At 40.0% G+C, this 26,344-nt stretch overlaps 1 protein-coding gene across 4 annotated transcripts in view; it reads left to right on the plus strand.

Annotated features, from left to right (window-relative positions):
* Nucleotides 1-26,344, plus strand: part of LOC111074668 (lachesin) — a 104,294-nt gene that overhangs the window by 45,783 nt on the left and 32,167 nt on the right. Inside the window, exons 1-4 of one of the 4 annotated variants that reach the window (XR_002607835.2) lie at nucleotides 12,196-12,530; nucleotides 13,518-13,882; nucleotides 13,946-14,281; nucleotides 14,361-14,930. Coding sequence is in view for 1 of the 4 variants with exons in the window: in XM_041593707.1 (XP_041449641.1) it covers nucleotides 11,743-11,853 (111 nt within the window). In the remaining 3 variants the exon portion in view is untranslated. Of the gene's footprint in view, nucleotides 1-11,742; nucleotides 11,854-12,195; nucleotides 12,531-13,517; nucleotides 13,913-13,945; nucleotides 14,942-26,344 lie in introns of those variants that run through there. The other 3 variants (XR_005967945.1, XR_005967946.1, XM_041593707.1) reach the window with 3 other exon arrangements.

Here is a 26,344-nt window from a genome sequence, read left to right on the forward strand (position 1 = left end):
GAAAATATCCATACAGACTCAAATGTAGGATCAGTTAAAGATGAAATTGCCAAGGTGAAAGCAAAGTATCAGGTCCCACCATAAGTAAATCCTGTAATGACCGCCCAGTCGTGTTCTTGCTCGACTCGCCAAAAACGACTCGAAGCTTGGTGGAACTGCTATCAGGCCTCACGACGCGCTGGTGTGGTATAAAATAATATGGTCCTGGCGGAATCGCGTTGTCTGTCGGAGACATATGGACGAGCTCGATATATTCTTTCATGAAACTAAGATGTCTCTCACCACACTCTCTCTTAACGTTCGTCGTTTTAACGATAACTAACGACGTTTCGCGACCTCGAAGGACGACCCCAACGATACTGGGTCGGTCTTAAAAGGCAACGGTATTTGAAACCTTCCGGTCGGTAAATTGCAGACATTGGCTTTGAAGAACTCTTCGCATGCCATGTGCTTTGCCGAATTCGTTTGAGCATTTTTGGAATCTAGCGTTGCATCTATCTCCCAAAGTCTTTCGACCATTTGAGACAAAGAGTCTTCTTCCGGTGAGTAGGTTGCGACGTAGCAATCTTCTTCTCCAGTTAGAAGCTTGCTACACCGACCTGAAGCTACCCATCCTAAAAGGGTCTTTTGCAATAATGGTGCCCCTTCACCCAGATTTTTTTTGGTCTGTACACAACAGATCGAAGAACGAGAACGCTGGATCTGCCAACTCCACATTCGCAGAAATTTTCCACTGCTTAATGGACAGACTTCGATCAGGCTACTGATTGGTACTGCTGATAAGAACCCAGAAATGTGCTACAAAACTATGGTTATTTAACCTGGAGTATATTGTCGTCGATACTGTCAAGCAACGGTTCACTCTTGCCAACCTCAGCGATTGCGCAAGGCTTTCTGTCATAAAATTGACCTGTGAACCCAAATCCAACAACACTCTTGCTAAGTGAACTTGGCCAAACCTGTCCCGAACTCTTACCACTTCTGTGGCAAGGATGACAAGCTTGGGGTCACTGGATGCCTGCTTCTCCTGCGCAGGATGGGATGATGCTTGTACCCCTATTGCCTGACTTTGTGAATCTGCGCTCTGAGCTGCATATCTATGCAAGAGGGTGTGATGCCTCTGTGAACAAACTCTGCACTTAGAGGATATGCACTGAGATACACTGCATATGTCCAGATTGGAAGCAATTAATGCATAATTGCTTGCCTTTTGCGAACTTGAATCGCCCCAAATCCCTGGCAGTTTCCGATCGGATGGTTAGCGACGCAATATCGACTTTTCGGCCCTCGTGCAAGAAAATAATGATCTGCTGGTTTATTTGCTGGTCGAAGGCATGTCAAACTTTCATTTGCCTCTCGCTTTGGATGACTTCTCTGATGAATGGTGTTCGTACCGCCGGGTCTACATTTTTGTACAATCCGACGAGCGATGCAGCTCATCATAGTTAATACATAATCATAGCTCATACAGTTTTTTCGTATATGGGTCCACCTTAGATAACACCAGATGTATTATTATGGCGTTAGAATGGCTGACACTTTATCTATAATTGATCGCAAAGAAGACGGTGAAGGCTTGTTTACGGCAGGAATGTCAAATAACTGGGCAAGTGTATCAAAGAATATTAAAAACTTGTAGTCGTTCACGCTCTTCAAAGTTTCTAACAACTTTGGATAGTTGGCATCTGACATTTGACACGCCTTTACGCCTTTCCCAAGGCTTCACTTTCCCAACTTCTCTATATTGGACAACGACGGATCGGAATCTACCAAACTATCAAACAAACTAACTAACTGTTTATTGCTGCTGAACTTCGGCAACTTCAATTTTGGCAAATTGGAGTGATGGTGTACTGGAGCTGGATTTACGTGTAGTTGAGGGGATCTATTGGTCGCTGCCGACATGTAATGCCTTTGTAATCACACACGTTTCTTCCAGCGCCGCCCTATCCGAATTATCAGGGTCTAGTACATCGATCACGGACTGTAGAGCCATTGCAATGCATTGTTTTGCTAATATAAGATAATATATCTTCGCTTATCTTCTCCAACCTCACATACAATTTTGTGAGCTTCGTGCTTTCACACATTCCGCTCCCAGGTGCCTTCTCTTCACTACGATCTTTAGACATGTTGATTAACATAATACCAAAGTTGGCTGTGCCTAACTTCTAAATTCCAATTGAAGAGATCCGACGAACTTACTAAGAGAAGACGACGATAACCTGACGAAATGCACTGCGTTCAATGAGAACAATGTCCGACAGTACGCCTAAGTTTGGTTAAATACCCACGTATAAACGTATTTTGTTCGATGCGACAACGAATGAAACAGTTCAAACAGACAAAACGCAAACAACGCGACCGAGCTCGAACCACGTTCGATTCACTACGAAACAGACGTCTGGAGTTCCACAAATTCCTAAATTAGAACAGTGTTCGAACCGAAAACGAAGTGGCGAACGATGTTTCAATTGATCCTTAATATAAGAGCGGTTGATCAGCTCTCGTCACGAACGAGAAGCTGGACGACACCAGTTAGAGAGTTAGATGACCACGAAGCTGCACTCATGCACTCAAGCTGCGAAACAATCGGTAAACTATGGCGTTGGCGCCTTCTAATACTCTTCCCGGTTACCTAGTCAAACGGTTGGTAAATGTTTGTGCATATATACTGTTAAATGCCAAGCCAGTAGGTATTATCCGCTATTATTTTATGCCCTCTGCACACCGAGCCCATCCCGGGGGAACGGTGGGAAATTTGAAAGATGTGAAACACAAATTCACACGGACACCATCCACCATCCAGGAGAAACAAATACACAATTGCAAGCGGTGAAAATTTGTAAACATTTATAATTAAAATGAATATAAATAACATTGCAATGGTTGTGAATGTGATTCAGCAGAAAAACATATTCTTGTACAAGCTAATCATTGTTGCTCGACATGGATGATGATGATGTGGACAGCTGTTTTAATTATCTTTTCAAAATAGCAAAGTTCTTTACAACCAGACGTAAGACATGTGATAAAAAGAAGCGCTACCTTTGAAAAAAGCTTAAAAACACACAATTTTCAAAAATTCTTAAAAAAAAATAACATCAAACCATTTCTAAGCCATTTCTTGCAATACCTAAAATAAATTTTTTAAAGAAAAATTAAAGTAGGCGTGTCACTGGAAGGGGCGTAATTAAGGTTTAAACTCGAAATTTCGTTTTATTACCCTCAAAACCATCGTAAACGAGAAGGAACCTGTGAGTCACTTCAGGGGACGCGACTCTAATTATACCCGTACTCAGTCAGAATATACATTTATGAGCATATGATTTTTTAGAAATTTAGAATTAAAAAAAAATAATTTTACATTTTTTTGCTACGTCTGTTATCTACATCTACATCTACAATGTATATTCTACATCTAACATGTAGATTGTACATGTACCATTTATATTCTACATCTCCTTCGCTAGGGGTTGCTCGCGCACTGAACGCGGCAGAGTGTGCGAAAAAGAGAAAGAGAATCAGTAGCGTGTTTCTCGAAGGGGGAGACAGGGGAAGCAACTGAAAATTAATTTCTTCATTCTGGCTATAAATATGATCCGATCTGATCCGATCCGATCAGATTCGGCACTCTGCTAGATATGGTCATTCTCTACGAAACTGCGGTTTTAGTTTTATCTTATCTTTAAAATTGTGCCTGCCACAGGTTTTCGTCCTTTGTGGGGGCGGGGCGAAATTTTGAAATACACTTGTAGCAGTGTGATATCACATGAGTCTGGAAACCAAAATTGGTTTCTCTAGCTCTTATAGTCTCTGAGTTCTAGGCGCTCATCAAGACGGACAGACGGACGGGCTAAAACATTGAACAATCGATTTTTTTAGGTTTTTGAATCATGAAATAGAGATGTAGTCGAAGCGTTTTTAAAATCTGTGAAAGTAAAGCTTTCCCAGCAAATGGCTACCACCATTCATAAGAGAGGCGACAAAACGAAGATTTGTTCAACTTGCTGTTAGCGGCCCGGATGAGACCCGTTCCGTACTTAAAATTCGTATATTCCTCTGAAATGGTTGCCCCATTTGAAAATAGGGAAAATTGCTTCGTTAAATATGAAAATATTTAATTAAATGCATATGCATATATGTATTTAGCAAGGGGGCGTGGCTTGGCTAATCTAAAATTTACGCATTTATACCATATGAATGTGTTTGTTAATTGTTAGCTAGTAAGAATTTGGAACAAAGAATATATTGAGCAACCTCTCTGCTGCATTCTCTAATGGCCGACTACTTAGGGCCGTTTAGTTAGCATGGGTTTAAATGGAAAATAACTAATATCTCCTAAAAGGTGCAATTGAGGTAATGGTTTTTTCTTTTGTTTGTTTGCTGAATATCACCACTATTTTTTTGTGCAGTCCAATGCTCGGCCAAATATGGCCTTTTTTTATATTCCGCTAAAAATGGAAAATAGTGCAAAAAATTACGTTTCTTAAAAAAATCGAATAAAATATAATCGCAAAGAACATTTAGTTTTTTGTCTAAATTCATATTTTAGATTTGTTCCTTAAATTAGGGAAACAACATTTTTTCTCCTAGCTTGAGTACTTTTTGAGAAAAATGCATTAACCTTTGCCTTTAAAGCACGGTTTTCTTCATTTTTTGTCTAAATTCATATTTTAGATTTGTTCCTTAAATTAGGGAAACAACATTTTTTCTCCTAGCTTGAGTACTTTTTGAGAAAAATGCATTAACCTTTGCCTTTAAAGCACGGTTTTCTTCATTTTTTTCAAAAACATTAATATGGTCCAACTTTGAACAACGATTATAAATAAAAATATTAAAAAAATTTTGTAAATTATAAAATACTGGTTTCGAATAGCTTGATCAATTCCTAATTGAAGTGTAACAAAAGTTTTCCCAAATTCAACAACGCGATATCCGACTATTGCAACGGGTTTTCGGAAAACGAGCCACTGTGTGTCGTGCAAAGTCTTGCTCATCAAAATCGATGGAGAAACTTTGGAGCTAAAATTCGTTATCCTAACATAAAAAATGAACAAAAAATACCTTTTGGAGGGTTGCGGGCCCAACAGACAATTGGGAACAAAGGAACGCGATCAGGTACAAAATGTACAACCTTTTTTCGTTTGCACAAAGTGCTTGGGCTTAACCTCTAGCTGTTTTAATTATCTTTTCAAAATAGCAAAGTTCTTTACAACCGGACGTAAGATACTAGAGTTATGTGAAAAAGAGAGGCGCTACCTCTGAAAAAAGCTTTACAAAAATACCAGACATCAAAAAGAAAGTTCAGTCATAAAAAAAAAACCATAATTCTTTAAGACATTTTAAAGTCCCATATCCATCAGAAAAAGTCTGTTTGGATCCTTGAGGAAAAGAAAAGTTCAGTTTTGTCGAGTATTGTAATGAAAGTGCAGTCACCAAATTGCTGTTTTGAACAAAAAAAAAATATATTTTAGGGGTATATTGTAAGTTTGAAGTATGAGGAAGTCTACTCATTCAGGCCTGCAACCTAGTTTCTGTGTGGTGCAAAGTACATTAAAAAGTTTCTCACAGTTATTATTCGCAGAGTCATTTGTTGTTATACTTTGGTTAGATTAGTTGAGATTAATCGCCTTCTTTTGGTCGTTGTGCGTCATTAACTGCCTTGCCCCCTCCCATGGCTGATAATGGCTCCACTTATAAGTGGAGATGACATGTCAGGGTGGCGGGTTGCTGAGCAGGGTTTGTCAGTGTCCGACCCCATAAAGTTCTTGATCAGCATCAAATGACGAGTCAATGTAGCCATGTCTGTCTGTCCGTCTTGATAAGCGCCTAGCTCTCAGAGACTATAAGAGCTAGAGCAACCACACTGTTACAAGTGTATTTCAATATTTCGCCCCTTCCGACGCCAAAAAGGATGAAAATCTGTGGCATTCACAATTTTGAAGATACAAGAAAACTGAAAATGGAGTATCGTATATAATGACCATTTAATATAATACAGACATGTATGATCATTAGAATCTATATTTTATATGTAGGATCTGCATTGTAGATGTAGCAAAAAAAATGCAAAATGTAATTTTCTCGTTTGCAGGAGGGATATCCCAAAATTTTCTTTATTAAAAACTTCTTCTGGCAAATACGAACAACTGAACCAAATTTGAGCCAAATCGACGCAGCAGTTCTAAAAATTAATTTTTTCGCGATAGAGAGTTGGTTTTTCCAAAATATTATTATCCTGGCATCAGCCTCAAGCAAGCCGGTCGTGTTTCTGCATCGCTCTCGCATTTTTCGCGATTTCACGCGAGCTGCACTCTGGCTCTCACTCTCACCATACGACGCCTGCATTCTTCGTTTATGGTCTAATATCTCGGCGCCTCTGCTTTGCTTTGTTGGAGTTCGCCGTTAGCTTTCGTCACTTCGCTGCGCCGTCTGCCCTGTATATATGTACATACATACGTACATACATAACTGCTGATCATCGTGCTCTTTCTGCTGCTGCTGCTGCTGCCTGGTCTCTCATCTAGCTTGTCCTCTCAGTGCGTCTTTTCTCTCGCTGTGCACAGTGACCCAACAGCTGTTGAAAATGGCTCTTATCTGCAGTGCAAAGAAATGCGAATTTGGTGGCACCATTAACGGTGATTCCTACCTCAGCTGCTGGCTTTGTGACAATTACTCTCATATAAAATGTGCTGGAGGTGGTCACTTTGGACGTCTTAATGACTTAATATCGAAACGCATGGGTCTCACTTGGTCATGTTTGGCCTGCAGGGAGATTGAGGCGGAAATGCGCACCTTTATGAGACAAACGAGGAATGGTTTCCAAGATGTTCGGAAGCAATTCAATGCTCTCAACGAGAAGTTCCTTACGTTGGAATCGCAATTTCTGGGCTTCAAACTCTTGAGCGAGTCACCAAGAAGGAAAATACCGAACAACAACCTACTGCTGCCTCGGATACTTATGACTCCTCCACCCCTTATCCATATCATCTACCTCATGTAAATAACGTATTTCTTCCCTTCCTTGATGAAAGTACAGTATTCGAAGGGTTGTCATCAATTGACATCTGTTTCTCTGCGGGTCCAGATAAAGTTCCGAGCTGTATTTTAAAATACTGCGCTCAAGCCCTATCTCATGCTTTGACCTTCTTATTTAATTTATCCCTGGAGCATTCTCGCCTCCCCATGATCTGGAATGAATCCTACCTTATTCCTCTTCACAAGAAAGGGTCCAGATCTAATATCGAAAATTATCGTGGTATTGCTAAATTGTCTGCCATTCCGAAGTTGCTCGAGCACCTTGTTACTCGTCAATTGCAACACGCATGTTCTAGCATTATATCCCCGACGCAACATGGTTTTTTTAGACATCGATCAACATCTACTAACCTTTTAGAATTCTCGTCTCTAATCAACCGAGGATTTCAAAGTGGCTTGCAGACTGACGTCATTTTTACAGATTTCAGTAAAGCTTTTGATTCTTTTAATCATACTTTACTGATCCATAAACTCTCTTTCTTAGGTTTTGCCACAAATCTTGTAAATTGGATATCATCGTACCTGTCGAATCGCACACAGCTTGTGTTGTTTAACAATGTCTTGTCGAATGTTGTGAAAGTAACCTCTGGAGTTCCTCAAGGAAGTCATTTAGGTCCGCTTCTTTTCAATTTGTTTGTGAACGACCTGCCCCAAGTTATTTTGCACTCAGTTACTTTAATGTATGCTGATGACGTTAAAATTAGTTTTTCTCCTTTTCCGACTGGTACTTTCATACTCGCCTACAACTTGACCTTGATGAATTAAGCATTTGGTGTTCAAATAACCTACTTTTCTTGAACCATTCTAAGTGCAAACTTATAACTTTTCACCGCCGTGCACCACATTTGGTCTCCAATTCTCTAGGAAACCATGTTCTGGATCGAATCTCCACATCAAATGACTTAGGAGTCCTTTTCGATCACAAGCTATGTTTTAATAGCCATACTGCTTCAACTGTTAACAAAGCTAAGGGAGTTCTAGCGTTTATTAAGCGTTGGTCAAAAGAGTTTGACGATCCGTATATAACTAAAGCACTGTACGTCTCGTTGGTTCGCCCGATATTGGAGTATTGTTCTTGTGTGTGGGGTCCACAATACAAGGAGCAACAAATTATTATTGAATCCGTTCAAAAACAATTTTTAATATTCGCCCTTAGACATCTAAACTGGGACTCTAACAGACTCCTTCCACCATACCTATCTAGGCTAAAACTACTGAACCTACCCTCTTTACACCATCGCAGAATTTGCAATGGCGTGGTATTCATGCATAAGCTCATTCTCGGGATTGTGAACTCCCAAACGCTTTTGGGACGAATCGATTTTTCGGTTCCCTCCAGACCAACCCGTACCTTCCGCCCCATCCGATTATCCATATGTAGATCTAATTACTCCCACATTTATTTAATTAATAACATTTATCATTACCTTAGTTTAGAAAATGTGTAAATTGTATCTCTCCTTTCTGTCTTGTACATATATAATTAGTTTGTTTTTATACCCGTACTCAAAAAAGAGTTAAGGGGTATATTAGATTTGTGGTAAAAGTGGATGTGTGCAACGCAGAGAAGGAAACGTTTCCGACCCCATAAAGTATATATATTCTTGATCAGCATCAATAGCCGAGTCTATATAGCCATGTCCGTCTGTCCGTCCGTCTGTCCGTCTGTCCGTCTTGATGAGCGCCTGGATCTCAGAGACTATAAGAGCTAGAGAAACCAAATTTGGTTTCCAGACTCATGTGATATCACACTGCTACAAGTGTATTTCAAAATTTCGCCCCGCCCCCACAAAGGACGAAAACCTGTGGCAGGCACAATTTTAAAGATAAGATAAAACTAAAACCGCAGTTTCGTAGAGAATGACCATATCTAGCAGAGTGCCGAATCTGATCGGATCGGATCAGATCGGATCATATTTATAGCCAGAATGAAGAAATTAATTTTCAGTTGCTTCCCCTGTCTCCCCCTTCGAGAAACACGCTACTGATTCTCTTTCTCTTTTTCGCACACTCTGCCGCGTTCAGTGCGCGAGCAACCCCTAGCGGAGGAGATGTAGAATCTGATTGGAACATGTACAATCTACATGTTAGATGTAGAATATACATTGTATATGTAGATGTAGATATCATATGTAGCAAAAAAATTTAAAATTTTTTTTTTTTCTATAATTCTTCAAAATCATAAGCTCAAAAATGTATATACTGACTGAGTACGGGTATAAGTAGAGTCGCGTCCCCAGAAGCGACTCACACGTTCCTTCTCGTTTTTTTTTTTTTTTATTCCTATTCTATAATTAGCAGATAATTGTTAATTGAAATAAATAAATAAATAAAAACAACTGAATAAACAATTCAACCAAATCTTCCCAGCCGTTCTGCCTGATAATGCACTATGCATTTTCCCCATTTCTGTCTTCGACTGTTCTTTAATGACTTCAGCAAAATGCTAAAAACAAAATATTCAGTCTTTGACGACGATCCCAGACAAGAACGCAAAAACAACTTCGTTGCTTATGTATGATCCGCACATTGATGTTCTCGACTCTCGAGCCGTAGCGGAGCAGAACAAATTTTAGCACACTGAAAAAATGTTCACCTTTGAGGTCTTATGGCTGATAAACTGAAATTTTCTAGAATATTTCCATTTGAAAAGCTCTGGAAAATGCTCTTATCCAAAGAGCTAATACAATTTTTTTACTTTTCCCAGCTTTTTTCGGCTGAGACCCCCTTTCTCCCGCGTCAAAGATATAAGCGCTGGCCAAGACATTGACGAAGTCGTGTAGCATTTCAGAGGTGAAGGATAGCCTAAAGAGCCCCGCGGTCACGTACCATAAAGCGTCAAACGAAAATTGAAAGGGCATTTTTTCCTCATGCAATATCTGTGTAATTGTATAGGAATTTATATTATTAATTAGAACAAACATAAGACTAACATTAATATTAGCAACACAGGATTTCTTCGATTACACTACTCGACAAAATCGAACTTTTTTTTCCTCAAGGATCCAAACCGACTTTTTCTGATAGATATGGGGCTTTAAAATTTTTTAAAGAATTATGGTTTTTTTTCTATGGCAGAACTTTTTTTTGAAGAATTTTTGAAGTCTGGTATTTTTTTTTAAAGTTTTTTTCAGAGGTAGCGCTTGTTTTTTCACATAACTCTAGTATATTTACGTCTGGTTGTAAAGAACTTTGCTATTTTGAAAAGATAATTGAAACAGCTAGAAGTTGATGCCAAACACTTTGTGATTTCAGCTTACCGTCTGGGAAATATAAAGCATTGAAATGCAAAAATGATGATTTTTGTGGGGTATTTTTACGAAATTTTGACTTTAAAAACTCAGGAAAAGTCAAAAAAAAATTATATCTTGTGTCCCATTTTTTTGTGTATAGGTGCGTTAATTTGGCATCGTTTAAGGTATCGCTCATTAAAATCTATGGAGAGACTTTAAAGCTAAAATTCGTTAACCAAACCTAAGAACGGATCAGGTACCAAATGTACAACCCTTGTTCGTTTGCCTTTTTCCGAATTGGCAGTTGGGCCCCGCTGCCATTCAAAAAAGGTATTTTTTGTCATTTTTTCCATTTTTTAGGTTTGGTTAACGAATTTTAGCTCCAAAGTCTCTCCATAGATTTTAATGAGCGATACCTTAAACGATGCCAAATTAACGCACCTATACACAAAAAAATAGAGGACACAAGATATAATTTTTTTTCGACTTTTCTAGTTTTTAAAGTCAAAATTTCGTAAAAAATACCCCACAAAAATCATCATTTTTGCATTTCAATGCTTTATATTTCCCAGACGGTAAGCTGAAATCACAAAGTGTTTGGCATCAACTTCTAGCTGTTTCAATTATCTTTTCAAAATAGCAAAGTTCTTTACAACCAGACGTAATATACTAGAGTTATGTGAAAAAACAAGCGCTACCTCTGAAAAAAGCTTAAAAAAAAAATACCAGTTTTCAAAAATTCTTTAAAAAAAAGTTCTGCCATAGAAAAAAAAAAATATCATCAAACCATTTCTAAGCCCCAAATCTTTAAGAAAAAGTTCGTTTTGTTCCTTGAGGAAAAATCGTGTTGACTAGTGTTATTGCAACAACTGTTTATGCTTTCATTATTTTCGTTCGGGATCTGATTTTAGAAAAAATCAAACGCAATTCTTCTGCTTGATATGGGTTTCTTAAATCAGCTGTTTAATAGTATCTTTTTATAAAGCCGACAAATTTATAAACAATTTTCGTTATCGGCCACTTTAACGTTTCGATTAAGCTGAAGTTGAGAAGCCGGCCCTTATTGTGTTTACTCATTGAATTCTAAAAATAAAGAAATTAAATCTTAACATTATTCCTACGACTGTCAGCTGTGCAGTCACCGCCCTATCAATCTGCTGACACGTCAGCTCGTGCTGTGGTTATGTGCATGTGCTAGTGGTATCGGTTAACTTTCGGCTAACAGCATACGTTAACCCAGCAAAACACATGTCCCGCACATGGGTTTCTCTATTTTTAGATGTATCAAAATAAATCAACTGATTTTTGTGGTATTACAGTTTCAAATAGCGATACATAACATTCGCAAAAAGAAACTATATCTGATGATAAAAGATATCTATCGCATATATGTATATAGTAGTTGTCCGATACTTTTTTCGAAAATTCATTAATCATATTTTTATACTTTCTACTCTTTTTGTATTAGCTCCACCCAAACAAGTAATTATACGAGACAATGATAACGTTGAGCGATCTACAGTGGTAGGCCCATATAGTGAAGGCGACATTGTGATCTTAAAATGTCAAGTAGTTGGAGGTAAGAACTAACCTTAAGAGCTAAACGACAACCATTCTACGGTCGTCTAATGACTACCTTAATAATGTCAAAATCTTGAATTTCATACATAAATCGATAAATATAAAAATCTCGTGTCACGTTGTTTGTGGTCCTGTCAAACTGCTGCACAGATTTTCATAAAATTTGTGTCGTATATTAAGTAGGTCTGCGCATAGGTTGCAAAGTACTTTTGATCTTAATATTACCACCACAATTTTTTTTCGCGATTTTAGAGTTTTTTGATCGAGTATTGCTTTGATTTAAGCGAAATAACATGCTTAATTTTTGTTTGAAACAGTAGTGCCTTGATTTAGTTGTCAGTGTGTTTTGTGACATAATTTTTATATAATCTCTTTTTAATATTTGTCAGTGCGTTTTTTGTTTTTTTTTGTGAATTTGGTCAATTTTGTGTTTCATACAGTGCAAAATGCCATCAAGACGCAAGGGGATGGCACCGTCGCACAAATAATGAAAGATGTATGCGACAAAGTAGAGCTTAAAGAACAGTCGAACGAATCGAAGAAAATAACGGAAATGTGCATGGGGGCATGGCTCAATTGCATGAATCTTAATCAGTAGAGATACGAAATGAACATAGACAATTGGAACGGAGACGTTACATAATTGACAATATCAGAAAAAATTACCGACAAATGGTATGTGTTGCCCGTCAGGAAAAGTGCTACTACCTCAAATACCTCAAACATCTTCCTGAAGTCCATTCGAATATTCATGCTTCTAAATGACATCATTCGGATAAACAGAAATAGTCAACAATTCTGCGGAAAATGGTCTTCAATACAATTCCACATTTAAAATTAAAGGAAAAGTGTACCACAAAGTAGTCTCATTGCTTCCAATGCCAAACGAAGCACATAAGTTTTTACATATATACTTCATGGGTTGCGGGCCCAACTGCCAATTAGGAATTGGGATCGCGATCAGGTACCAAATGGACAACCCTTTTTCGTTTGCTTTTTTCCCAATTGGCAGTTGGGCCCGAAACCTTCGAAAAGGTATTTTTTGTTTATTTTTTTTTTTAATTTTTTAGGTTTGGTTAACGATATTTTGCTCCAAAGTTTCTCCAATATTTTAATGAACAATACCTTAAAAGACGCCTTATTAATGCACCTATACATTAAAAAATAGAGGTCACAGGATATAATTTTTTTTCGACTTTTCCTGAGTTTTTAAAGTCAAAATTTCGTAAAAAATTACACACAAAAATCATCATTTATGCATTTCAATGCTCTATATTTCCCAGACGGTAAGCTGAAATCACAAAGTGTTTGGGATTAACTTTTAGCTATTTTAATTGTCTTTTCAAAATAGAAATGTTCTTTACAACCAGACGTAAGATACTAGAGTTACGTGATAAAAGAAGCGCTACCTCTAAAAAAAGGTTTAAAAAAAACCACATTTCAAAAATTCTTCAAAAAAAAGTTCTGACACAAACCATTACTTAGCCCTAAGTCTTTAAGAAAAAGTTGGTTTTGTTCCTTGAGGAAAACTCGTGTCGCCTAGTGTAATACAACATAGTCTATATAGATGAAACAAAGTCATGTCCGTTAAATCGCTTATAACTCGAGAATGACTGGACCAATATTCATGGTATTTGATTTGTTGAATGTGTCTCCACCCAGGTTAGCAGAATAACTTAAAAACTATGGAAAAGCGACCACGGCTCGGAATATCGCGATTTTCAAACAGATGGACCGATTTTCATGGTATTTGATTTGTTGAATTGGTCTCCATCCAGGTTAACAGAGTAGCTTTAAAAAACTATTGAAAAAGCGATCACGCTCGGAAAACGTTCGTAATGTTGAATGAAGTTGGCCTTTCCAGGGTTGTCAAACGTTTGCTTGATTTTTTGTAATGAAAGTGTTACTTAAATCAAAAAATAAGTTCAGTCGGCTTAGAATGTTTATAGAGTACAGATGAAATAAAACAAAACAAGTAGTTTAAAAGTGCCAGTTTTTGTAACAGTTGGGAAATTGTGTGGAATGTGGTAAATAAATTTGTGATTTGTGTGTTTTGTGTGAGTATTTTCATCATTAATATGTGTATACAGATTAATGTAGATTCCGCGACAAAAAACATCAAATCTTTCTCAACGAAGCCGTAATGCAATTAGGCTACGGAACAGTGCGAATCAATTAACTCATGAAGAATTACAAATTGCACGAAAGGCGTTGATTTGTCACGAAAGCTTGCGAGTATTGCATTGAAGTTTTCTGGATAAACGCCTGTAAATCAAGATTAAAATCCTAAGATTAAAAATGGTTTTCAAATATGAATGAGGAAGAACGGGAATCCGTACAGGAGATAATAAAACGAAGCATCAATGTGCGTAGCGGGAGACGTAATGGGAGTCGATAAACTGAAAATGACGTAAATGGAATATTGGGTATTTTATACTTTCCAATTAATGCAAAAATTAATTTATATTGAACGTGTTATTCGACTCACGTCTGGTCCGTTATCAGGAACTACAAGAGGTAGACCAACGGATTTTTTTTTTGTGAAGACTCACAGTGAATAACTGTATCTCAAATAAACCCCTTAAAATCACAAGGCTTTGGCACAATTTTGAAGGTACAAAAACCCCGAATAGCAACTAGCTCGATCCGGAACCTTTTTCCCGTAGATCTCATTGAACATGGGTGCAAAGTTGGCTCCCTCTTAAAATGAGAGTAACCAAACCATAGAAATTGCAGAGAACAGATTCCTGTATCCCAGATTACTGTATTCATGACATGCAAATGTAGTCCGCATCTGCACAGATTACTCAAAGTTAGATGGCGGCATAGGTGGAGGAGTATACTCTGAGGAGCTTAATAACAGTCTCTGCTTCAGAATCCCATATCACGGCTTTATGGTAATCTCTCCAAATTCTCTATAGACAAGCACTTGTATGTGTATATATGTATCTTCTGGAACAGCTAAACAGTAATTAAAACACAAGAGTTCATGCAAAACCACCCAATCTTTATGCAAAAGATTTCGCCTTAGAAGAAAAAAATTATTTCTTCAAAAACTTTTCTTGTGGGTTGATACATGGTGAAATTATGCATGTAGTCCAATAATGCTGATGCTTGAATTTACTCTGTAGTCAATCCGGAAATTCCGCTGCTCGCCCAAGTCTTAGCCTACGCGAAAAGTTTCGAATGAGTGGACTGTATAGTCTTTTATGTATTTTGACTTTATTTTAACTAATAATGATGGTGTATAGGTTAATATAATAACGCTGCTTTAATAGCGGTGGTGACAATAGCGATTGATTGCCAATACACGTGCGGTTGATCTCAACTAGAATTTTCGACTGGCTTTACTCCACAAAAGTAGTCGAGCACAAAGGGGAATTGGAAGATCACGGGATGCGACGGTCCCAATACAAAACGGGACTCATGGATTTATGCGTGTGTAGCGTCGGGTGGCTATATGTGTGAGGTCATTACAGTTACGTTTTGAGAATTATGAACTTATAAATAGGTGATTAAGCGTAAGATTACAACGATGAGCAAATTAATGGGGAAAGTAATACAAAGCGATAAGTAATGAAGCAATACAAAGTGAACTAAGTGTTCAGTCGCATATTTATGCATTAATTAATATTACATAATATACACTTATCGAATAAGTCAGGTCGACCCATGTAACGGGAGACATAATAACAAACGACAAAGCATTGTAGCTGAGTCAACAATAACCGCTTCTGAAGCAATTTCTGCCAACGATGCGATCGCTCTTCAGAGGGCAAAAACACTGGTGCAATTGCTGACTATCACAATTGCCCAATAACACAATATCATATTAAATCCAAATTAATTTAATATTAATTTCATTTCCCTTTTACCATATTCTTACTAGACTCAGCACTTTCTGTACCTTTTGTTACCTATAAATAGAATTTAAGTTTGTTGAATAAAATCAGTATCAGAAACAGTACCATCACTGCCTGTTCACTCATTCTCTACAACTGCAATCAACAGAGGCTGTCGCCGTGTCTTCAGACCCTCATTTGCTCGACGTAGGAAACCCTCTTCGCAGTCCAACTAGTTCAAGTTCTAGTTGCGACGACAAATTTGTAGACGGTTTACGTACCGTATGCATACCAAATCACACACACACACAAACACACATTAACATTTGGTGACCCCGACGCAGGAAAACCTGCAAATCACACTGAAGAAGTCACCAGGACTTTTCAACACAAACTGGCAACAAGCCACATACTTACGGTAGAATCTCCTACTAATAAGTAGAACAAATTGGCAGATCTGTCATTTTCAGATCATCAGCCAACAAGATCTACGATTAATAATATCAAGATCACAAGTGCGTTTCACCAGCACAAAACCACCATCCAGTACGTCGTCTGTACTTATACTTTGAACCACATCGGATGCGAATAGGAGCGTATCCAGCTGCAAAGCGAATAAAATACTCCCAACGGGTCAAAGTATAAGTAAGAGGCGAAATGGATTCCCACAAGGAGGAACACGCTGTCACCACGGAGGCTTACAGAAAATTGCCTTCACTATGTCGCCGACAAAAGGCCATAGTAGAGTCCATAAAACGCATTCTGAGACAATTCTCAGAGGCGGGAGGACGTACATCAAGTGATTTGATAAAATCACTATGGACTCAAGCACAAGAAGTCCATTTTACTATCCACGAGGAATATGATAACCCAGAGGAAGAAGGATACAACATGGAAGCCTACCTGACCCTGGAAAAAGAGGTTCAAAGTGCATTGGCAAAACCAGCCACATCAAACAATAATGACGTGCAGCTTCCACGCATCAACATTCCCAAGTTTGATGGGGACATACTGAAATGGTCCCAGTTCTATGACCTGTTTTCATGTATGATACATGAAACAAACATGCCCACAGTTCGGAAGATGTGGTATCTGAAAACAACCGGAACTGGAGAGGAAGAAAGATTGATCCGACATATCGATCTAAAGGAAGAAAACTATTTGAGCGCCTGGGAAATTCTGATTGATACATACAACAATCCCAGAGACGTCGCTAGCACGGTATTGAACCGCTTCCTAAATTATAACACAGTTAATGACGACTCCAAGTCATTAAAAGAGTTGTACGTTACAACTATCGAATCCCTGGCATCACTAAAGGGATTGGGCATCAATATATCCACATGGGATCCAATATTGATTGCCGTCATCAAAAATAAGCTGGATGTCACTAACAGAGCCTTGTACGAGCAATCATTGGGAAGCTCAAAGGAAATACAGGCCTTGGAAACAATGCTTCAGTTCCTAGAACAAAGAGTTCGAGTTCTAGGAACAGGCAAAAAGACACAAATGTCAAGGAAAGAGCCAAAAGGCACAACATGTGCAAAAGTAAACACTGGAAAATCGAAGACGCCTCTCTGCTCATTCTGCAAGAAGGCAAGCCATTGGCTCTACGGATGCGATGAGTTTCGCTCCAAATCACCATCAGAACGACTAAATTGGGTACAAAAGCAGAAATTGTGTGTCAACTGTTTTAAAACAAGCCACAAAACAAATGCATGCCCAGGTCGGACATGTTTCAAGTGCGACAAAAAACACAATACACTGCTGCACTTGGACATACCATCGGGCGTAGGTACAGAACCAAGAGCACCGACGGTTGGCGCAGCAAGTAACAATAATTACAACCTGTTAGCTACAGCAAAAGTAGCAGTAGAAGCAAGCAATGGACAGAGAGCCAATTTCAGAGCCTTGCTGGATTCAGGATCACAGATCAACCTGATCTCTGAACGAATGGCATCAATGTTGTCAGTAAAACTTAATTATACAACATTACGCATCGAAGGAATTGGAGGTCAGTCGAAGACCAGCAGAGCACGAGTAAATGTTCTAATAAAATCACTTCACGGCGGATTTACGCAAAGAATTGAAGCATTCGTACTACCTCAGATAATTGCTGATCAACCAGCGCAGGCACTCGATGAAATGAACTTGAACATACCAAACAATTGCCCACTGGCAGATCCGGATTTCTATAAACCGGGAAAGGTCGATATTCTCATCGGAGCAGAGCACTATTATTCGCTACTACTCCCAGATCAAAAACAGCCAAAGTCAGGAGGTCCGTTGCTGCAAAATACACAATTGGGATGGATTGTGGCAGGAAAAATTAGGTCTGCACACAACTCCGCATCCATTTGTGCAATTGGACTCAACGAGCTAATGGAAAAATTCTGGACTCTGGACAACTTAGAGACGGAAGAAACACCACGCACGCCATTCGAATCACATTGCGAAGCTCAGTTTATAGAGAACTTACAAACAGCATCGGATGGCAGGTTGATAGTAAAACTCCCATTTTCCGAACCCTCTTCAGCCCTGGGGGGGTCTTTGAAAACTGCAACGAAAAGATTCCTGGCATTAGAGCGACGGAATTTACCAGACACCTGGAAAGGCTATGTGGAATTTATGAATGAATATGAAGGACTTGGACACATGAAGATGGTCCCAGCAACTCAAGTGCCGGAGAGACACTACTTTATACCACACCACTGTGTACTCAAACCTGAGAGCACCAGCAGAAAGTTACGGGTCGTGTTTGATGCATCATGTAAATCAACAAGCGGAAAGTCTCTATACGTTATTCTGCATGCCGGACCCACAGTTCAGAGTGAACTTATGTCCATTCTACTACGTTTTCGTATACATAAGTACGTATTCACAGCGGACATCGAGAAAATGTACCGACAAGTGTGGATAAATCCAGAGGATCAGTTTCATCAGATGATAGTCTGGAGAAACAATCCATCTGAAGATATCAGGTACTATCGCTTAAAAACAGTCACATATGGGACCACATCTGCTCCATTCCTGGCAACGAAATATCTGGATCATTTGGCAACTCGGAGCCAAAACAGATTACCTATTGGATCTGCTGCATTGAAGAACGATTTATATGTGGACGACTTTCTTACTGGCGCGGATACCATTCAGGAGGCGATACAAGTTCAACAAGAACTTAATAAAATATTGCTACCGTTCGGCCTTAAACTTCGCAAATGGTGCTCCAACAACGACCAGCTCTTGCAAGGAATCCCTAAAGAGGACGTTGTCAACGTCAAACTAGGTAACTTGGATGCCAGAACAAGACCAACTGCGAGGACGAACCACAAAAAGCCAAGCAACACACATCACCAAAAGGGTCGTGTGCTCAGAATTGGCACAAATCTTTGACCCACTGGGTCTCTTTGCCCCAGTGATAGTCAAGGCAAAAATATTTATGCAACAGCTGTGGGAGATTAAACTCGATTGGGACGATGAACTGCCATTACAACTCCAAAACGAATGGAAGGAGTACCGGGAGGACCTACAATCATTAAACTCAATGGAGATTCCCCGTCACGTATATGATGGAAAAGTGCCAGTCACCCATTATCTACATACCTTTGTAGACGCATCGGAACGAGCCTATGGCGCGGCAGTGTACGTATGAGCCACCTAAAAAAACAATCAGGTCTCTGTACGACTATTATGCTCTAAGTCTCGAGTAGCACCCACCGCCAAACAATCCCTACCACGTCTATAACTGTGCGCTGCAGTTTTAGGTGCCGAACTCACCAATCGAGTTAGAAGGGATCTCCATATGAATCTTGACACAGTATCAGGAAGCTTCTGGACTGATTCCACCGTTGTACTGTCCTGGATTAACGCATCGGCGTCCATATACCACACCTTCGTGGCAAATCGAATCGCCAAAATTCAGGCATTGACTAACCAAATACAATGGCGTCATGTTTCATCAGCCAACAACGCAGCAGATGTCCTTTCAAGAGGAATCCTAGCAAGCAAGCTAAGGGATCATAGTCTATGGCTATACGGACCATTATTCTTGCACGGATCAGGAGATAAATGGACAAAACCACCCATCATTGAGCCCAGCAATCTCGAGAGAAAGGCTAAGCATGTCAGCTTGCCAATCGCATCTAGCTCTCTCGGAGAAAAGTTATACAAATGCAGACATAGCAACTCGTTCAAAAAACTACAACGTATTGTAGCGTACATGTTTCGCTTCTGCTACAAAACTAATAGAGCATCTACAACGACACTTTGCGCGGGAGAACTAAGGCGTGCTCGCACTATGATCCTACGAACGATTCAACAAGTTGAGTTCACAGCGGATTCAAAACAGTTAAAACGCTATAAAACAGTGGATAAAAAGAGTTAGATCGTTTCGTTATCTCCCTTACTATGAGATGATGAGCTCATCCGAGTTGGCGGAAGACTCGAAGAAGCTCAAATTCCGTTCAACGCAAAACATCCAATCCTTCTACCGTACAACGATCCAATAGTCAAAATGATTATGCGAGAGCTTCATGAGGAAAATCTGCATTGTGGTGCCCAAGCATTAAGGGCAATCGCAAGACAACAATATTGGATTATCAACGACAAGACGATGGCTCGAAGCATCATACATAGCTGTATTAGATGCACCAGAGCCAGACCAAAGCTGATGCACCAGATCATGGGCAATCTTCCAGCACAAAGAATCACGCAAGCACGCCCATTCCTTAATGCAGGCGTTGACTACTGTGGACCAATTATGATCCACCATAAAATCCGAGGAAAACGGCCAGATAAGGCATACATTGCCGTATTCTGCTGCTTCTCCACAAAGGCTGTACATCTGGAGTTAGTAAGTGACTTAACCACAGATGCATTCTTGGCAGCACTCCGGCGATTCCTTAGCAGACGCGGGAAGTGTCAGAATATTCATTGCGACAAGGCAACAAATTTCGTCGGCGCAAATAACAAGCTAAAGGAATTGAAAGAAGCAATATTTAGCGAAAAAGCATATGCTCTGATCACAAATCATTGCAGCATTCCTCCTCGGGCCCCATCGTTTGGCGGCCTCTGGGAAGCTGCGGTAAAATCAGCGAAAAGGCTGTTAATTACAACCACAGAAACAGCATCCTTGACGTTTAAGGAGCTGAACACAGTCATAATCGAAATTGAAGCAATTCTCAACTCCCGACCCATAACTTCAATGTCAAATGATCCAACGGATACAAGTGCGCTTACTACAGGGAATTTCCTGATCGGTGAACCTTTGACCGCAGCACCTGACGTCGACACTGATCGTCAAGAGAAAACTCTGGTTAAGCGCTGGGAATTGGTTTCACTCTTAAAACATGCATTTTGGAAACAATGGTCTACGGAATACCTCCACGAACTACAAACTCGGCATAAATGGAAAACCACCGCTCCAAACGTGACCGAAGGATTATTAGTTTTGGTGAAGGAAGACAACCTTCCAGTAATGAAGTGTCCAATGGGTCGCATCATCAAAACTTATCCTGGGCAAGACAACCATGTACGAGTGGTTGATGTCAAAACATCGTCCGGCGTATACAAACGCCCCATCAGTCGTCACGCCCCATTATTCTCAGAGGAAGTAGCAACAAAACGCTCCATAAATGCAATACAAGACATTGCGGAAACAGAGGAGCCACCAACACAGCGAGAAAGGTTATCATTACCTACACTAACATCCACATTGTTAGTGATACTTCTCATGCTGCCATTAGCATTTTCACAATCAATAAATGTGACGCAATTTGCAAACAAGCCTGGAATATTCAATGAGAAACTTGGAACCTCAAGAATGACCAGTTCCGAATGGACCATGATTATATACTACGACTTGGATCCATATTGGAAGGATATGCAAGTCATGTCAGCCGGAAAGTCCGAACTAAGACACATGTGCCCTGAACTCAAAAATGTTCCAGCGTGCAACTCCATATTTCAACACTTTCAACATTTGTGCAAAGAACTACAAACAGGAAATATGCTAATGAAGGCCTCTCGACAACGCAGATCACCGCTGGATATAGTAGGAAACGTGGCACACCAGCTTTTCGGTGTACTTGACTCTACATATGCTGAGAAAATGGCCAAAGTAATCGAAAAGGTACAAACCAACGAAGACTTTCTGCTACATCTACTACGAAATCAAACGTCAATTGTCGACTCCACAATGAACGTAATCAGGAAGGATAAGTCAGCCATGGACAACCGCCTAAAGGTATTGGAACAACAAGTGGCAACCATCAGCCGAGAAAGAGGAACATATCACGGCGATCATCTCATTCAGTCATACTTAGGGCTCACAGCACAACTAACTCAGCTAACAACGAGTCTTCAACGTATGAAGTCTGACATATCTGATGTATTAATCGGCATTCACCATCGGACAATAAGCATAACGCTAGTATCTCCTGAGCAATTAAGAGAGCAACTAGACCAAATCCATGATCACTTGCCAGCTGATCAAATGCTGCCTGTCACAACACAAAATGTGATACAATTATACAGGCTCATGCGAGCCGAAGGAACACTGACTGCCACACACGTCATTTTCAGGGTGACACTACCGTTAGTTTTAACAGTTCAGCTCGAAGTTTTCAGTATCATGCCGATTCCGGTCTGGGACTCAACAAGTTGGAGCTTGTTCAATCTCAAAACGACCATAATCAATGTGAACACTCACCGAGATCAATTCATGGGATTTACTCCAAAGAATTTCGACGCTGCTTTAAACTACTCAGCGCAGAATACATCTGCTTTGATCATCAAACAGTCTTCAATGTCGACAATCGCTGAAAGTTTCAGTTGTTTAACAATAAAACAGCACCTTTATGTGAAGTGACCCACAAGAAGGCGAACATGATGTGGTCTAAAACTCAGCAAGCAAATAAATGGATTTTTGCAACACACTCTACAATGAGACTTCAGGCAGTTTGCAACGGGTCTCCGTCAACCATACAACTGGAAGGAACTGCCTTACTCTCACTATCACCTGGATGCACTGCTCGCAATACAGAAATAAGCATCAGTACCTTCAGCACAACAATCAGTGAAATCAAATCAACCTACACTCGATTTGGGGACATACGCTTACCAACGACACCCCCTTCGCCAGCAATCTGTACAATTGGAGAACCAGACATCAGACTGTCTTCAAGAATTGGAAGATTTACGCCTGCAATTAGTGGCAATCAATCAACAAAGGCTGCCACACCATCTCAACACAGTGCAGCATCATCAAATCGCTACTTATGCTGCCCTAGCAATATCAATGCTATTGATTATTGCGTTCATTCTCCGCAAGAAGAATTAATCATGGAACCCAAGGCCGTCAACAATTAACCAAGCAGAGCCACGGGGATCATCACCCCCGATCCCCATTCCACGCCGCTTTTCAGTCGACGTGGGCGATGGTTGAACACCAGTTCAACGGCCGGGAGAATGTTCAGTCGCATATTTATGCATTTATTAATATTACATAATATACACTTATCGAATAAGTCAGGTCGACCCATGTAACGGGAGACATAATAACAAACGACAAGGCATTGTAGCTGAGTCAACAATAACCGCTTCTGCAGCAATTTCTGCCAACGATGCGATCGCTCGTCAGAGGGCAAAAACACTGGTGCAATTGCTGACTATCACAATTGCCCAATAACACAATATCATATTAAATCCAAATTAATTCAATATTAATTTCATTTCCCTTTTACCATATTCTTACTAGACTCAGCACTTTCTGTACCTTTTGTTACCTATAAATAGAATTTAAGTTTGTTGAATAAAATCAGTATCAGAAACAGTACCATCACTGCCTGTTCACTCATTCTCTACAACTGCAATCAACAGAGGCTGTCGCCGTGTCTTCAGAACCCTCATTTGCTCGACGTAGGAAACCCTCTTCGCAGTCCAACTAGTTCAAGTTCTAGTTGCGACGACAAATTTGTAGACGGTTTACGTACCGTATGCATACCAAATCACACACAAACACACATTAACACTAAGCATCTCATTTTCCAACACCAACAATTATGATTACGTATGAATAAAATCCGATCTAACATACCAACAAAACCGAGCGGTCATTCATATTCTGTTCTGTAATCTTTACACCCTTACAAAACTTTATAACCTGAAGAGAAAATGGGTGAGCTCTTCAGCTACAGCTGAAGCAAGCTACAGCTAGCTCTTCAGCTAGATCGTGGACATTATCGTCAAAATCCATGAGCTCTTGAAAGAGACAAACAAAAAATCTCTACTACCAAAAATAAAAAACGCATACAATCATATATGCATGGTGACAACGTATTTTATGAGAGAACTGCGTCGCTGCTCTGGCTCATAAAGCGGTTTAACCCGAAGAGAGCAACCCACCCAGCCGAAGGAATCCGAGGGAGGAATTGAACTACAAACACCGTCATACAATATTTCAAATACAGATATTAGATAGAGTTTGATCGATTTATCATAGACTGGAGGTAGCCTTCGAAAAATAAAATTATTGAAAAAGAATTATTGATGTCCGTAACACCGGAAATATCATATTAATGGACAAAGATCCGTTATTAGTATCATTAATCCGTGTTGATCTGTTCCTTTTACTCTCTATAAAGAAACTACAGGCCGAACTATGTTCGGTCAGCAGCTAGAAGCACCAGCTAAATCATTCTAATTAGTATATAGTATATGCATATAAGCAGAGCTCGAAAAATATGCTCAACCAATTTTTTTTATGCTGTCTGCTCGCGGAAAAGACAGAGAAAAATGAAACAGACGTGCTCTCTCTGAACAGAACACGTATTTTTGTTGCTCTCGTGTTTTCGGTCTCGTGCTGAGCAGCGAACGAAGAAAACAGTCTGAGCGAGAGACTTTCGTTCGGCGCTCAACAACTGAGCATCAGTCACTGAGCAAATCGAGCCAGCTGCATGCACGAAGTGTCTTTTTGTTGTAGTGGCGTTAGGTATTTTTGTTTGCTACTATATATTCCCTCGCAGGCAAAGCGTGGAAGAGGAAGGGATAACGAAGAACGAGAATGTAAAAACTTAAAACTTATTTCCCTGACGGCTCATCGTAATTGATCCACACGCTTCAACGAAAACAAACAAATGAGGCACGCGAATTACCAGTCGTTGTCAGGTGGTGTAGATAGGGATGATCCTGGTTCCTCCTGGATGTAGTACTTCGGATATCTAGAGCTGGTTGTTGGTTTGATTTGAAGTTAGATTGAAGTTCAATAAATGATCCGTCTCTGTTCAGTATCAAAATCAGAATGTTCTTTTATTCCTATGCCTCTTCACTTGAAGGCTACAAAGCTTAGGTGTAGGTACAAAGCTGTACATAATGTATTTGGGTATGTGTTGCGAAGCCGCCGAGTCAGCTCCTCGCCGGATGTTGGGTCCGAGTATGTTTTCATCAGAATCTCTGGGTTGCAGCTCGTGGCGGATTCTGCTGACGCGGCCAACGTCTGGGTTGAACGACATAGTTCAGTAAGACAATGTCCGCGGGGGTTTGGGTGGGGGTGACGCAACCGCGGAGGCGGTAACTCGCGCGCAGAACACACACACACACATACATTCGCAAAAGACACTTTCGGCTCAACGAAGTGTCTCAAGTGAACGAATGCATAAGGAGAGCGACAAGACACTCTCGTTGGTTGAGCAAAGAGCGAAGAGCGAAAAAACGAAGCGGAAGGGTATTTTCGATTCCGTTTTTAAGAGTGTCCGCGAACAACCGGTTTTTTCATGACTGCTTGCAAAAAGGGACCACTTCTTGCGAGCTCTGCATATAAGCGCTGCCATTCCTTCTTGCTAACATAGTTAGAACATAGATATGTAAACCTATGTAATCTCCAGCGTTCGGCAGTGCTGCTGCGCTCTACCTGTTAAAGGGCGCTCTGCACCTGTCGCTTCATCTGTTTCTTTCATCGCCGTCGTTGGTTGCATAGGTTGCATACCGAACTCGTATTGTAAAACATTTATCTGGCCGGGCAAAAAATCGAGCAATTGGCTCTAGCTAGCCGCCGGTATAAAAAAACATAACGTTTTAGCTCGCATTTGTGTTAACTGATTTTTGGATGGAAATAGGTGCCAAAAAAGCTGGCATCTCAAACATTACTGATCCCGACGCGACTTAACTACAATTTTTAATCGCGTTTCGCTAAAAATCTATACAAATCGGACAATGTATTGGTTCCAGTGCGGTTTAATTACCAATAAAATAAATACATTTTGTGAAAATAAAAACAGTTAAAGTGAAAGTTCAGTGAGACACGCCGAATCTTTCATTCTCTGCGCTGCTGCAGCCGCGGTTCTTGACTCTTTATTCTTCCATTCTCGCTCCCGTTCTGGTCGTCGTCGCTTAAGCAGTCTTAGATTTTCTGTTGTTTCGTTGCATTAAACCTCTTAGAATGGACAACGAGACGAATACAGACTCGGGCGGAAATGTTGCGATGGTTGAAAAAAAGGCTCAGGCTTTTCAAGCGTAAAGTTCAGTCTTTACATGATCGGCTGCAATTAAATCGACAATTAATTCGCTTTCCGCTAAGAGGCTTCCAGACTTTTTGGACGCAGTCAACTTGCATAGATATCGGGATGCATGATAATCCACATGATGCTGCAG

This window comes from Drosophila obscura, unplaced genomic scaffold, assembly GCF_018151105.1.
Source record: "Drosophila obscura isolate BZ-5 IFL unplaced genomic scaffold, ASM1815110v1 contig_194, whole genome shotgun sequence".
Classification (NCBI taxonomy): Eukaryota; Metazoa; Arthropoda; class Insecta; order Diptera; family Drosophilidae; genus Drosophila; species Drosophila obscura.